Source organism: Talpa europaea (assembly GCF_964194135.1).
Source record: "Talpa europaea genome assembly, chromosome: 2".
Classification (NCBI taxonomy): Eukaryota; Metazoa; Chordata; class Mammalia; order Eulipotyphla; family Talpidae; genus Talpa; species Talpa europaea.
In genome coordinates, this window is record NC_140068.1 from 91,098,818 (window position 1) to 91,114,491 (window position 15,674).

Consider the following 15,674-nt stretch of genomic DNA (forward strand, 5'->3'; position numbering starts at 1 on the left):
TAGTACTTCTTCTCAGTTGTCCACCTTGCTCGTTTGCTCTTCACATGTCCCTTGGGGTTTTCTGTCATTTTTTCTTTTAAAGATTTATTTATACAAGAACCAGGGTACAGGCCAGATGCGCGGGAGGGTGAGAGGATTCACCAGAGATGGAGCGGGTAACAGAACAGGCAGACTGACAAAATACACTGCTGAGGGGAGCAGTGGGCACAACAGGAGAGGTCTGTTGCACCGTGTGGGACCCTCGTGGGTCGACCGGGATCGAACCAGCGCTGCAGGGGCTGCAGACAGCTTCACAGCGCTGCATTCAGCTGCTTGCGCCACCAGGGGAGGCCGTTTTCTGTCATAGCTTTTACTTTTCTATCACTATGTTTTGTTTTTACAAGAGTTCTCATTTGTTCTTTTTCTTGTTTTCAAAGTGTAGTAGTCATCTCCTGGAGGATATTTGCTGATTTTTAAAAGAATGTCATCTTTTGGGTCCTTCCTTGTGGCTTAGGGGTTAAGTCTCAGCACTATCACCTCAATGATCTGAGTTCTATCCCAGGCCAGGGAGTTAACCCACATGGCGCAGCAGACCTCTCCTGTCTCCTCCGCTGCTCCCCTCAGCAGTGTATTTCAGTAGATCTGCCTGTTCTGTTCCCCACTCGGTCTCTGATGAATCCTCTCACCTCCCTCAACTCTGGCCTCCACCCCAGTTTTTCTATGCAAAAAAATAAAAAATAAAAAGGGGACCTCCCCTGGTGGCGCAGCGGTTGAACGCTGGGCTGCGAAGCTGCCTGCAGCCTCTGCAGTGCCGGCTTGATCCCTGGCCACTGGTGAGGGTCCCACATGGCGCGACAGACCTCCTGATGCGCCCGCTGCTCCCCTCAGCAGTGTATTTCGTCAGTCTGCCTGTTCTGTTTCCCGCTCTGGCTCTGGTGAATTCTTTCACACTCCCACGCTTCTGACTGTACCCAGTGCTTGTATAAATAAATAAATCTTTAAAAAAAAATGAAGAAGAAGAATGTCATCTATTATCTCTGTCACATCTTCCTTTTTTATTCTTCTCTTCAGGGAAGCCACTCTCTCTGGCTGCATTATCCTTAAATGTTGAGGATACTTGGCTGTGTGCTCAGGTCAGTGCCCCCAGCTTATGCTGTGGCCTGGTCATCATACCTTTCCTGTTTATGCTGCTACCCTCAACATTGTGGAGGAGGGGTATGAGGTCCTGCCGGGTCCCAGGACTCCTTTGTCCCCTGAGTGACAGCCATTCAGGGCTTGTCTTCCAGCCCCTTTGGGTAGCTTAGGTGTTGCTCATAGTGCTCTATCCTCGGGATAGACTGTGCTGCCTTCCCCCAACCCTCATGGGGATGGGAGCCTTGCCAACTGGCCCAACTGGCCCAAATACCATTCCCTAGTCAGGCGACCCCCTTGATGAGCTAAGGACCCTCCTGCTCCTGGCCTGCATGACTGTCCAGAGACTTTCATTCTAGTTAACTTGAGCATACACAAAACGAAGAGGAAATGAAGCAGGAAATCTCCCAAGTCTGCTGCTTGGGGGAGTCTGCTCCTTAGATTCTGTTGCTTGCTGGAGCAGACAAGTTGCTGGGTGTGCTGTTCTGCTTGTTCACAGTGGTAGCCATGACTCCCTTGAACCCCCTTCCTGAACAATAAAGAACACTTATGCTATGATGAATGGGATAGCAAGTTCCTCATACAAAATGTATAAAACCCTGCCATTTTTACTCTTGGGTGCTCAGCCTTTTGGGAACGATCCCACTGAGCCCGCCGGTATGACAAGTAAATCTCTCTTCACCTCTATGAGTGCTGTCTGATTTCTCTGGGAAATTGTCATAACAGTACTAGGAAATCAAAGGATTTGAATCCAGATGAAGAGATTGGTAGGAACGGGGTCCCGGCCAGCTGTTGCTTCTACCTGACCCAGGTAGGGTTTGGTTTTATAAAATGTTGAGAGAGGTGGAGTTTGCTCAGAAAGGAAGAACTTTCTATTCCAGACAAGCATGTGACAGAAACGAAGATCTGGGTTTCTGTTGTGTGTGGTAACTTTTGGTCTTGGTTTGGTTTTATGCAGTTATAGGCTAACTTCCAGACTGGGTAGCGCGCATACCTTAAATTCATTATCTCTGGTCGGTATAATTTGTTTATAAAAAGGCAAGAATTTAGGAGATAACAAGATTTTATCATAAAGAAATGCTTGGTTGGTCATATGGGAGGAAAGTTGCCCCGTTTCAGACAGACTTCTGATTTCTGTTATCTGTGACAGCGAATGGCGCTGACCTCGCTCGAGTCGCCTATCCAGCTGTTATCTTTGATCCACTGACTTATGTCTCTGCAAGGCCTTTTTCTTTGCCCCACACTTGTTGATTTTCTTTCACATTAGTCACCCTCCCTTTGAACAGAGCCTTCCCTGCATGTAATTTGGACCGCGGTCTCCTTTATCCATTTGATCCTAGCTGTTTTCTCTTTTGGTACTTTTCCATCTTTCCAGTCCACTGAAGGTGTTCTTGCTTGCTTTCCCAATGCGATTATAGATTCTTCATTAATCTTTCTGTTTTAAAGGATATTGGTGGAATGGGGGAGACTGTTTAGCATGTAATCCAAATACTTTTCTATTGTACAGAGAGTCAGGATGGATGACTAGGTTATTAAAGCGTAGCCCTAGGTCATGCGCATGTGGATTGGAATCTCTACTCTTCTTGCTAGCTGTGTGCTATCCTTGAGCTCAAGCACTTTTCTTAACCTCTCTGAACTCCCTGCTTCTGTCGATATCTATTAAATTGGAATAACATTGTGGTGAAGCTTCAGTGAGCTAATGCAAGATCTTCCACCAAACCTCTGGGAGAGTAAGCACTCTGTGTTTTATCTTTTATTTTCTTTCTTTTTTTTTTTTTAAAGATTTATTTATTTATGCATACAAGAACTGGGGTATAGACCAGAGGTGCAGGGGAATGAGAGGATTCACCAGAGACAGAGTGGGGAACAGAACAGGCAGACTGACTGAAATGCACTGCTGAGGGGAGCAGTGGGCTTTCAGGAGAGGTCTGCTGCGCCATGTGGGTTGCTCGCTGGCCAGCCGGGGATCAAACTTAAGCTGCAGAGGCTGTGGGTTGTTTCAGAGTGCGGTGCTTAACCCCTTGCACCACCAGGGAGGCCCTATCTTTTATTTTCATCATTGGTTTTATTGTTTGCTTTCTTGCAAAGCTAAGCTTGGTAAATGGAGAGCCACAGAGAACCCCTTTTCTGTCCATCTTATTAGGGCTCAGCTCATCTCCCACGTCGCCAAGAATAAGCAGGCTGATGCCCTCTCCTCTTCTCTCTGCAGCCCAGCTCCGCCGACTGGAAGGGTTAAGGACCATCGGCGTCACCACCAATGGCATCAACCTGGCCCGGCTGCTGCCCCAGCTTCAGAAAGCTGGTCTCACTGCCATCAATATCAGCCTGGACACGCTGGTGCCAGCAAAGTTTGAGTTCATCGTCCGCAGGAAAGGTGATCAGATGGGTCCCACAGGGAAGGGTGTCCCTCCCACGTAGCTGGGGAATGTGTTTGTGGCAGATGCTAGGCCACAGTCTCTTCCTCTTGGTGTCTGAGCTACAGTTGAGCCTTGGCATTTTGTCCCCACCGCTGACCCTCACCAATGTCTCTGTCCTCTGTAGCCTCACCCTAAAGGGATTCTGGGTATCAGACTAACAGCCATGGTGACCAAGCTCCCCCTACTGTGTCCCCAGCCTGCCCAGGACTGAGAGGGTTTCCAAAACACAGAATTTTTCTATTTTCAAACCAAGACATTCCCTGGCAAATTGGGACAAGTTCGGAGGGAGAGCCTCACAGAATAAAAACTGCTAGACTTTCCCAACAGCATTATGTATAAAAGCTGCTCTTTCCTCCCTTTGCTGCAGGGAAGGTGAGGCTGGACAGGGTGGAAGCATCTACCCTGAGGTGCTGGGGTCTAGGCCAGCTCTGCTAGGTGGGGGCTGCAGCAATTGGCAGAGGTGTTTTCTTCTCTCATCCTGGACATGAGCCTCTTCCTTCAGCCTGCAGTAAGCTCTCCCGCAGCCTCTCCCATGGGCCTCATCAGGGCGGGTAGGGGTGAAGCAGAACACCCCAGACCGACCTCATGATCACCTTGAGCCTCACTGTGGGTCTGGAGCTTCTCATCCCAGCATGTGGCCACCCACATCTTGAGGAAACCTTATGGAGTCTGTGCCCTCTGGTAAAGGCTGCTCCGGCTGCTGTTGAGGGGACAGAAACACAGGGCTTAGTAGCCCATAAGTCAGGGCAAAGGCCAGAGGTGCAATGCCACTGACCACATTTGTTGCTCTTGTGTTCATTAAAGTGCAGTAGGAGGGAGAGGCTCCCATCAGGCTCCGAGGACAAGGAGGCATTTATGTCAGGCCTTGAGGAATTGGGTGGGAAATGGATTTGGAACAAGGGAGCTCACAGGAGTGGGGAGAGAGACCTGCAAAGTCTGAGTCTCTGAGGTTTTTGTGGGTTTTACCCCTCCCATACCCACATCCGCCTACCCCTTTCTGTCCCCTGGAATGAGATTAGAGACAGACTATTCTAACATCAGATCTGCCTTTCCATTCATGCTTGTGTGTTCACTACTCCTTTTGGAGGGAGATTGCTTTCTAGAGGTGAAATCTTCTAGATTCTCCTAATAGCATTCTGTGTAAACTGTGCTTTTCTCCCTTTGCCCTCCATCAGTGGCCATCCAGATTTACTACAGGAAAACTGAGTCACCCACCCTCAGGGTGATGTCCCAGCTATGACTCACCCGTGATGACCAAGCTGGCAGGGGCCAGCATGCAATGGGCACTCACACATTTGGATGCATGGGCGGGCTGGGGACGAGGAAAAGCCAACCAGGGATCCCACATACTATGTATTAACAGAGATGGTGAGAACCACACAGAAGCAATCACTCACCAGTGCTAGCACAGCACCTGCACATAATAGGTGGTCAGCAAGGTCACACACAGTGAGTGAGCAAGTGCGCTGTTGGGGAGAAAGCCCTGACATGGAAGTCAGGGAACCTGTATTCTGGCAGGTGGAGTGTGCAGCCTCCAGCAGGGCACTTCCTCTCTCTGGGCCTCAGTTTCCCCCTCTAGACTGAGAGGGTTCATCCAGAGCTGGGTTAGCACACTATGCCATTGCCAATTTTTTTTTAACAGCCTGAGAGCCAAGAATGGAATTTTCAGACAACACAATGCAATAGGGAATATTCACTGCAAACCCCAACTGAGCAACCTATTACCTCTGCAAAAAGAATTCCATCCTTCCATTTGTAGATTTGTGTTACAAAAATTATACTCAATTACTATCATATTCTGAATTTACTCATAAAAGTCTTTATGACATATACCTACAAAGTAGTCTCACCTTTGAGGGTGGGCCTGAACGATTCCCTTACTGCCTCTGTGGCTCCAAGGGTCCTTACAGCTTCTGCACTTTCCTCTGGTTGTGGGAGTTGGGAAGAAAGGGAGGGAATTCAGATCCTTATTCTTTGCCTTTCTGCAGGCTTCCACAAGGTCATGGAGGGCATCCACAAGGCCATTGAACTAGGCTACAGCCCTGTGAAGGTGAGACTATGCCGCTGCAGCTAATGTCCTCCCCGCCCCCGGCTCATCTTCCACCACCAGCTTCTGGGCCCCAGGACAGCTACTAGCCCTGGCCAGTCCGGCTGCAGTGTCCACCCCTCCCCACTTCCTTGTCAGCTGTTTCCTGCCCTACAAGCCAACCCCACAAGAGAGGGGAGCTAATCAGTGACCCCATGGGATCTCCCAACCTAAGGAGAATGGGGGGCAGAGGAGAGACAAGGAATGGGACCCCCAGTGGAATGCCTAGGCACATGCCAGACCCCCTCTATCTGTAAAAGAACATAGAGAGACGGCCCTCATGGTCTTTTTTCCCTTGGCCAGGTGAACTGTGTGGTAATGAGAGGCCTGAACGAGGATGAGCTCCTGGACTTTGTGGCCTTGACTGAGGGCCTCCCCCTGGACGTGCGCTTCATAGAGTACATGCCCTTTGATGGTCAGTGATGCAGGGAAGGGGGAGGGCAAAGGAGCTCTACCAGGGCTGCTCTGAGAGCATGGGGGCTGCTCTGAGAGCATGGGGGCTGCTGAGGACTCTGGGAGGACTGAGGGGGGAGACCAGGTGTGGTTATTATGTGTGAAAGGGGGAGAGTGAGAGAGAGAGAGAGTGTGTGTGTGTGTGTGTGTGTGTGTGTTTTCTCCAGGGGTTGTGGGAAGGGACTTGGGCAGGCATAGCACTGCCATGGGGCATCAGAGGCTTCTCAGAGTTGAGTGTGGGTATGATATGATCCACCTTGTGGGCAGGGCCTCCTGGGCTGTGGGTGGATTCACCTGGACTCTCAGTGCAACTCCAACTTAGTAACTCTACCCAACACAGGCAACAAGTGGAACTTCAAGAAGATGGTCAGTTACAAGGAGATGCTGGATACCCTCCGGCGCCGGTGGCCGGAGCTAGAGAAGCTGCCCAAGGAGGAATCCAGCACAGCCAAGGTTGGGGTGCAGGATTGCAGGGCTGGGCAGGAAAGACAGCAGAGCTGGTCGGCGCTGCCCTTGAGGTCACCGTGCAAGATTCAGGGCACACTATTTGAGCAGGAAGCATTTGGGTGCCGTCTCCACAGCCTCCCTTTCACAGATGAAGAAACAGGCTCAGCATGGGTGGAGTCAAGTAACATGCTGTGTGTGGGGCATGTGCCACTGAGTGGTGGGAGGTCACTCATCCTGCTCTTGCATGCGGCGACCTCTGGTCGTGCTGCGCACTGGCCGCAGCCTCAGGAGGTTTCCTCACGGGCAGGCAGGCCAGGCCTAAAGGAGAGTTCCCGGGCCCCCAGCAGATCAATGACTTCTGTTGTCAGAGGGCCTCAGTGCTTCCCTCTGAAGGGCTTCTCAGGAGAGGACTCTGAGCTCAGGGAGTGAGGGCTGGGGCTCATCCCTCCACCCCTCCATTGTCCTCTTTTCCCTGTCCCAACTAGGCCTTTAAAATCCCTGGCTTCCAAGGCCAGGTCAGCTTCATCACGTCCATGTCTGAGCATTTTTGTGGGACCTGCAACCGGTTGCGCATCACAGCTGACGGCAACCTCAAGGTGAGTGCCCTCCCTCACGAGGCCCCTTGCCACCTCTGTGTTCTGAGTATCCTGACGGGGTAGTTGGTGAAATAGTGTTGCCTTTGGGTCATCGTGGGAGCAGCAGTGAGGGTGAATTCACAGCCCCCTTGAAGTGTCACCCTGAATCCTTTCTTGTGCCTCTGAAGTAGCTTCTGGTTGATTGGGAGCCACTTTTCAGGACTCAGGGCCTCTAGAAGGGAGGGGTAGAGGGAAAAGGTCTGTTGCCTGCCCCCACCCAGTTGGCTCCTTCCTCCAGGCCTGGGACTCACTTGAACCCAGCGTCTGTTACTCATATCTTATCAGCAGTACTGCGCATTCAGCCCAGTGGGGGGGTGTCAGGCAGGCACGGCCATGACGTGCCCTTTCTCTCGAAGGACGCAAAGCCCTAATTAGTGAGACCAAGCACAGCGAACATGTGGCAGCCCACTGGGATCTCTGCCAGACGTTGGCCAGACAGACATAGGGCCAGAGGACCCTGAGGGTGTACACTGTGGGCAGTGTGGAGCCTTGAAGAATGACTGAATAGAGGAAGGGCAGGGAGGCTGCTTTTCTGGGTGCTTTCCAGTTTGGCTGGGGCAGATTAAAGGCAACGTGAGGAGACCACATTGTCGAGGCCTGAATGCCCAGATAAAAGATGCTGAATGTGTTCTGTTGACAGTTGGGCCCTGGGCCAAGTTTCTGAACAGGGGGAGACCTGAACCCCCATTCATGTTTTAGCAAGAATAAGCCTCAGGTTGAACTTGAAAATAAGAAGACCTATTAGGTGGCCTTTCAGCAATGTTCCAAACATGTGAGCATGTGAAGATGGGAGGAGGCATGAGGAGGTTGGTGATACATATGGAGGGGGAGAAGAAGGGGCATCCAGGTGGTTGGTGGGCTTGGGAACCTGTTTAGGATTGGGGGAGGGGAGGTGTGGGTGAGTGGAGTTTGCATGCATTCAGTTTGACGTCCATCCAGAAGGTTGTTAAGAAAAAAAATTAGGGGAGGGGATTGCTGGGGTGGAGATGGAGAATTGACCTGGACTATGGGCGGTGTCTTTATTGGTCATGGACTTGGAAGGTGAGATTCTGAAGAGACTGTTATGAAGAGACTGTTTATAGCAGGCTGCAGGGGACCTCCAAGGGATTATGAGGTTCTTAGGACGGCAGCAACCAGCTGCAGTCCCCACCCTGGGAAGAGGGAAAGGGGAGAAAGCCATGTCACTGGGGCCCAGTTGGAACCTAAGGGGTGGTACCTGGTTGGTCTGTAGTTGTGGGGGGAAGCAGCCACCCCTGAGAGCTCAGAGCAGGGAGGAAATGCCCCGCTTCTCTTTCTCTCACTCTGATCTGCCATCAGCCAAGCCCAGGTGGAAGTCAGCTGAAGGGGAGGCAGGAAGGTGGAGTCTATAGGGGAGCCCCTGGATACAGAGGCTAGAGAGCAACCTGTGGGGGCCTCACCTGCACAGCCAAGTAGGTAGACCTTCTGCTCAGATTTTGTTTGTATCTTCTCTTTCTGCCCTCAGGGGCTTCTCGAATAGCCCATCTCTGTGTCCACAGTGCCTTGTACAACGGTGGCACACAGTAGGTGTTACATAATGTTTTGTGAGAAGATGGTAGGTATCTTGGTCTCTGGGATCACCTCAGCCATCCCTGAGCTCCCCAGCACCCAGAGCACCCAAAAGCTGGGGGACATTGAGTCAAATTTGACCTCAGGACCCATACCCACTATTCTCTGCTGTTTTACCTCCAATCAAGGATCACAAACTAGCGTGGGCATCGGGGCAAGCAGGTATGTCCATGAATTAGGGACAGGCAGTGACTGAGGTGAGACAGGTTGGGCAAGCCATGTCCAGAGGGTACTGCCAGGAATGGGGCTCCAATGAATGGGGCTCCATTTTCATGGTGGCAGAGAGCTCATGCCATGGAGTATCTCAGGAGAAGGGACAGGTCTGGAATTTGATGTGCTGTCCCTGTTGAATTTTTCAAATACGTTATAAAAGCTCAAGGAGACATGACCATAAATTAGAGGCTGGGATGTCTTATTTTGCTTCCTGCCCTCCTGCCTCTCTCACACCTCCCAGCACCTTCCAGAGTGTGAGCAGGCATGTGACCAGACGTGGGAAGCTTGGGTGCTGGCACTTAGCCCGTGGGGGTCTCTAGGGATGGAGCTGAGGTGCTCAGAGGGAGGGAGGCCTGGGCTCAGGGATGAGGGAGGGGCGGCATGCTGTCCTCACCCCCATGGTGACCCCCGCAGGTCTGCCTCTTTGGGAACTCAGAGGTGTCTCTACGGGATCACCTGCGGGCAGGGGCCCCCGAGGAGGAGCTGCTGAGAATCATCGGGGCTGCCGTGGGCAGGAAGAAACAGCAGCATGCAGGTAAGGGGGAGTGCCAGGCAGGATGGCGAGTAGGCCGTTATCAGCAGGAGGGAGGGCCATAGTTTAGGGGTGATGGGATAAAGAAAAACTTGAGGGGCACCAGTAGGTCTCAGTATTGTCCTCGCTACCAGTTGATCCTGTTGAACCTCTAAACTTGGGGTGCAGTGATGGTCCTCCTTCCTTGGGGAAGCTGGCCCAGCACAGACTGCACAGGAGAGAGGACCTCAGATTCACCTGGGCTCTCATACTGGGTGGGGGAAGAGGGGTGTCCTGGTCTCTCTGTCATCCCACACTTTGCCTTCCCGGGGATGGCAGGGCCCTGGGCACTCAAGAGCTGTTCCAGGCTCTGTCAAGGGGGCCCCTGCAGTGTGCAGTGGGGGCTTTGTGTCGTGGCACTCATGGGAGTGCATGTCCACGGGGCTGTCAGGCCAGTAAGTCCATCTGCTTTCAGTGAATTCTCCTTTCCGTCCTCTTTCTCTCCCCCTCCCCTGCTCTTCTCACCCTCCCCATCTTTCCCTTACCCCAGGCATGTTCAATATTTCCCAGATGAAGAACCGGCCCATGATCCTCATCGGTGGGTGACCCATCAGTACGTAACCACTCACCCTTGTCATTTTGGGACCCTGTGGGGTGGGGCCCCTGCCATAACGTACCCCCAAATCCTGCATTTCCTCCTGATATCTTCATCCTGAATTGTCTTTATTCCTCCTCGTCTTTCCTTACCCCCCCAAGCCTTGACCGCTTCGGTTCTTCCCTGTGCAAGACTTCCTCTCACTGTACATGCACAGAAATCATCATCCTTTCTTACCAGAAATCGTGGGAGGGTGTCCTACAGATTTATGCTGCCTAAGTTAGCTGTTCCCTGATAATGCAGCTCCTGGTTAACACAGAGAACATTTTCTTAGGGGTAGCTGAGTGACCCCAGTAGCCCAGAGCAAAGCAGGCTGGAGTGGGCCAGTGGCCACCCTTGCCTGGCAACCACCCAGAGAGGGAAAGGCAGCTCACCAGAGCACCCCACCAGGGGGACCACTTGACCCTCTGCCCTCACCTCCAGCACCATAGACTGCTCTTTGGGGCTTAGCCCACACTGACACACCTTGCTGTCAGCGGTGAGGGTGTCTTGATGGACCCCCTAGGAGGCAGGTTGTAGTTCTGATGCTGACAAGCCCAGAGCATGATGGAAAGCTGGAATCTGGAGACCTGTTTGCTCCATAAGGGATAGTACTATTCTCAAGGACAGAGTAAATGAGTCTGGTTTCTAGAATAGGGTTTCTAGAATAGGGATCAGACTTCTCTGGGCATGTGGATTACTTGGGAATCTTGTTAGTTCAGATTCACATTCAGAGATGGGGTTCTGAAGCACTCTCAGGTGGTCCCGCTGCTTGAGTAACCCTGCAGCTTCCCCGGGGCTGGGGGATCATTTGGCACTCACTTCCCATGTGCTTGAGGGAGCTCAGCTGACATTATTTACATAGATGAAATATCCCCCTTCGTGTCTGGTCTGCACACTACATGGTGACTCTTCATCAAGAGTGTGAAAATGAAAATCACTGTAGCTGTGATGCAGGCAGGACCCTCCACGAAGGAAGGGAGGGACGTGGAGAGGTCATCTGATCTGGGCTTCCGTCCTCGGACCTTAGGTGTTGAGGAGAACTTTGGCAACATGAACGTTTTTGTGTGGGGATGGGGAGCTGGGAGTGCCCCCCACCCACCACCACTGACTGCAGGACAGTCCAGAGCGGGTGGGGCCGTTGTCCTCTGTCACGCTGCTGAGAAGGGCTACAGGCTGGTGTTCCGGGGCCCCTCTTCTGTGTCTCTTCCATTTGATCTCGTCTCACTGTGCTTTTTGCTCTTCATTTCTCTTTGCCCCGTGTAAAGAGAGAGTGCAAAGTGGGTAAGGAAAGGTTGGGAGAGAAGGTGGGGGAAGTGCTTCCCTTTTGAACAGTCTTTCTTCTCTCTCCTTCTTGCTTCCAGAGTTATTTTTGATGTGCCAAGATTCCCCACCAGCTATTCCGAGCATTTCCTCCTGGGACCCCGTCCGTTTTCAGGGTCTGAGACACAAAGTGAGTTTCTCCAACCAGATGGCGACTTTGTGGAAAAGATGCCGGGTCCCCCACACCACTCCCCTCGCCCAGTGGCAGCTGGGCTCCATGTACCCTCAGAGACACTGCAGCTCCCACCTAGAATCAGATTCTCACCCAGAGTGCCTTAGCCCTGAGTCCCGGGCTCCTGCCACCCCCTCAGGATCCCTGCCGACCTCGGACCAACTGACCCATGTGGACACGGAAGGACGGGCAGCCATGGTAGATGTGGGCAGGAAGCCAGACACAGAGCGAGTTGCTGTGGCCTCAGCGGTCGTCCTCCTGGGACCCGTGGCCTTCAAGCTCGTCCAACAGAACCAGCTAAAGAAGGGAGATGCCCTGGTGGTGGCCCAGCTGGCAGGAGTCCAGGCGGCCAAGATGACCAGTCAACTGATTCCTCTTTGTCACCACGTGGCCCTGAGCCACGTCCAGGTGCGGCTGGAGCTGGACAGCACGCGCCATGCTGTGGAGATCCGGGCATCGTGCCGGGCCCGGGGTCCCACTGGGGTGGAGATGGAGGCTCTGACCTCAGCTGCTGTGGCTGCCCTCACCTTATATGACATGTGCAAGGCTGTCAGCAGGGACATCGTGTTGGGGGAGATCAAGCTCATTAGCAAGACAGGGGGTCAGCGGGGGGATTTCCATAGGGCTTAAAGCCCCCGCCCCCTCTTACTTCTAGCCCAGCCAAGTCAAGTGATGGCGTGCAATATATTGGCCAAGGGAAAGATAGATGTCAAGTTACTTTAATTCTCTCACTGTTTACCTTCACCAAAAGGAGCTTGGGGTCAACCCATTTTACTGCTAGATGAACTGTAGTGACCTGTGAGGTTCCCTTTCATTGGAGTGAAACCAGCAGGCCCTTCAGCTTTCCTGGACACTACGGCCATAGGAAGCGGTCACAAGGAGCAATGCTAGAGAACTGGAAAATCACTTAGTGTTATTTTTGCACAGTTTCAGATAGTCCAGCCCATCACTTCCACTTCTCACTTAGGGTTTTCTCTCCTTCTGCTTCCCTGGGGAGAGAACAAGGGCTCATAAGCAGAGGAACCCACATTGAGGAGGAAAAGCACAGCTTGCATTTTAGAATGTATCATTTCTCCTCTTGAGTGGCTTTGCCTTCCTAAATTTGGGGTCACGACCACCTCCCCCCGCATTTCCCTCCTTGCCATCATGTGAGCCAGTGATGCCTCCTTTTGCCTGATTTGCAGGCTGTCACCTTCACACTTGCACCATCCCGCCAGCTCCATCCCTCAGCCTCCTCCTTGGGCGTGACCAGCCACGCCTCTCTCACACCCTCCCTGCTGCCCACTACCCCACCCCTTTATTCTTGAACACATCAGGGAAAGAAGAGAGCTGAAGGCTGCCTTCACCCTCACAGCACAGAACAAAACTCTTGATGCCAATTTCAGAGATGTGATAATGAGGCTGTGTCTGCGCAGCAGGCACCCCGCGGCAGCATTTCATCCGCACCCCAAGGCCCATCCCCTGGAAAAGACAGAAGAGATGTTGTGAGGGCATGTTCTCCATATGTCTGCCCCTCTTCCCTGTAGAAGGAAATGCACCATCTCTTGGTGACGGCGTCAGGTGGGGGTATCTGAGCTCATGGCCCAAATCACAGGTTATCAGTGAACGGAGGTACACATAGAGGCTGGACTTGTTGCTGGTTCTCTAATGTGGCTCTAGTTTCATTGGCACCCACTGCCTGCCAGCCCTGTCCGCAGGTGTGCTGGCAAATATTTAGCAACCAGCTCTTGGGAAAAGGAAGAGCCGAAATCCATGGCTGATTTCAAGCTTCACATGAGATAAATCCTTGAAAATGTAACGACGGCCCCCCTCAGAACCGGCATGATTTGGCTTCAGCACCCAGCACACCCCAAGTCGCCCCATGGCAAGAAGGCACAAGTTTCAAGGCAGGTTGGATGGGGATGGTATGGATTTAATATTTTTTAGTATTACAATATATTCTTATAAAAAAGGTGCAGGTAAACAGGACTCCGCAGATTTTGTACATTAGCCTCCTTTGTTGTCTGAGAGAGCTGGTGAGAGCAGCCTTGGCACCAAGGCATCCCTGGTAGAGGTGGGGGGAGAGGGCCACGGCTCCCCAGCTGGTAGAAATGGGATGGGTATGGGGAAGGCCCTGGACTAGACTTTTCCCCATCCACCTGGAGAATTTATCCTTCCCACTGCCCTGCACACACCTTCCTTCCATCACAGGGCAGGAGTGGAGGCTGCTGCTGAGAAGGGGATAGGTTGCATTAGGTTAACAATTTTATATTGGACATGAAATTAGTCAGCTGGAGGAATTTACCCAGAGATGGCAGGGGAGGTGGGGAGGACTCTGGGAAAGCAAGACCAAGGAACAAATATAATAGGCGTAAACATCTCGCATCTCCAGGGCCAACTCAGCCACCTCCACAGGGCACCAGCCCCTTCTGCTGAGTCAGCCGTCATGGCCCATGGTCCAAGGCACTATTGGAGATCCAGCTACAGTGGCATCTAGTGCCAGAGCCACTGGCCAGAGCTAGAAAATAATAAATAGAGAAGGAAAAATCTTTTGGGGTGAGACGCCTGAGCCCTAGAACAATGTATGTGTCCTCTGTAAACAGTTAAACCAAACTGTGCTTTTCTGCGGATCCCAGGTGCTTGATCGACTTCCATGTTCATTCCTTCTTGGTGTGGATCCAGTCTTCTGGGGCAGGTGGGGATGCCAGGATTGGACACGCCAGCAGTGGAGCTCTCCTCTGTGGGTTAGGTTGACCACAGCCCAGCCCATGTGGGAGAGGACCTTAAGGGATCCCACCCACAATCTTCCCATCACCCAATGCCAAATTCTTGGTGTATAGGTGGGTGTCACAGAGCTCTCCACAGCTGTTCTTCCTGGAGCCTTCATCTTGCCCCCACCGGGACTCCAGGGCGGCCTCTTCACACCGTCCCAGCCAGGCTTGCACTTGCTCCTCTCCCTCCCCCTCGAACCAACGCACATGCTGGGCTCACCACCCATTTCTCCCCTGCAGTACTGTGGCCCCACCCCAGGAATCATATAGGGAAAGGACAGGCGGCTGAAGAGTGGGCCCAGCCCACCAGTCTGTCCACTGGCAATAACCCTGAGCCGGAGAGTAGGTTGGAAGGTGAGGTACGTGAAGGGGAGGGGAGCTGGTCTCACAGAGGATGAAAGGCCAACTCTAGCAGGGAGGAAACAGTAAGAGATTGGATAGACTGGACCTCATCTCCTTCCTCTTAACAAGAGAGAAAATTTGTCTAGAGACAGCCATCGTCCTGCTCCGCAAGGGTAGCTCAAATGGACAGAATGAAGGTGAAAGTGGGCAGGAGGATTAGATTAGGCCCCCCTGGAAATCAGGTTGAAGAACAGATTCAGGTAGGAGATGGAGTGGGACCCCCCACCCCAGCTGTCTGCCCTTGGCTCCTTGAGGCAGTGCACACTCCAAGGAAGTTGGCCTTCCCCCCCCCACACCCAACCAATCCCCCTTTCCCCAGAGTTCCCTGCATGCTTGTCACTGCTTGTGGTGCCCCCTACAGAGAGAGCTCAGAAATGCAGAGAGCATTTCTGGCCCTGGGGATCCTCTCAGGCACTGACACCCAGGGACACCCTCAGGCAGAGATTCACACGGTTTGAAGTGGTTGTCTGCAGGCTGGACAGAGTGGGAGGCCACTGTGGCCTCCAGCCCGAGGCGGGTATTGCAGGGTGAGGATAGGGTCTGAGAGCAGAGAGCTGCTTGTGGAGCCAGGCACTCGAGTGCTGCCCCCTGCAGGGGCTCTGGGAACACCCAGCCAAGATGCAAAGTCACTGTGGCTTCAAGACATTGTCCACTTGGAAGCTAGCCATCAGGAGCGAGTGCAGATCCCGGGTCCTGAAGCCCAAGGCTCGAGGAGTGATGAGCACCATCTTTCTTGAACCCTCGCCCTCCCCTTAGCAGATTCATCAAGTACCTGATAGCGAGTCATAGTCGTGGGAACCCAAAGATGAGTTTCAGGGGTTCTGCATTAGTAGATGAGATGGAGGTGAGGGAGGGCAGGAAGGAGAGAGACTTCAAACACAACGAGAGGGGCCCAAGGACTCATGATGTAAGAAACAGGTACTATTGGTTTCTC

General features: G+C 52.6%; 1 protein-coding gene across 2 annotated transcripts in view; it reads left to right on the plus strand.

Moving 5' to 3' along the window:
* The window catches only part of MOCS1 (molybdenum cofactor synthesis 1), a gene marked incomplete at both ends in the record, with an annotated part of 32,420 nt that extends 20,202 nt beyond the window's left edge, over nucleotides 1-12,218 (plus strand). Inside the window, 8 exons of one of the 2 annotated variants that reach the window (XM_084228622.1) lie at nucleotides 3,320-3,484; nucleotides 5,516-5,577; nucleotides 5,917-6,028; nucleotides 6,407-6,519; nucleotides 6,999-7,109; nucleotides 9,363-9,483; nucleotides 10,010-10,057; nucleotides 11,458-12,218. In XM_084228622.1, coding sequence (XP_084084748.1) covers nucleotides 3,320-3,484; nucleotides 5,516-5,577; nucleotides 5,917-6,028; nucleotides 6,407-6,519; nucleotides 6,999-7,109; nucleotides 9,363-9,483; nucleotides 10,010-10,057; nucleotides 11,458-12,218 — 1,493 coding nt within the window. The remainder of the gene's footprint in view (nucleotides 1-3,319; nucleotides 3,485-5,515; nucleotides 5,578-5,916; nucleotides 6,029-6,406; nucleotides 6,520-6,998; nucleotides 7,110-9,362; nucleotides 9,484-10,009; nucleotides 10,058-11,457) is intronic. The other variant, XM_084228623.1, reaches the window with a different exon arrangement.
* Nucleotides 12,219-15,674: the final 3,456 nt, after the last annotated feature.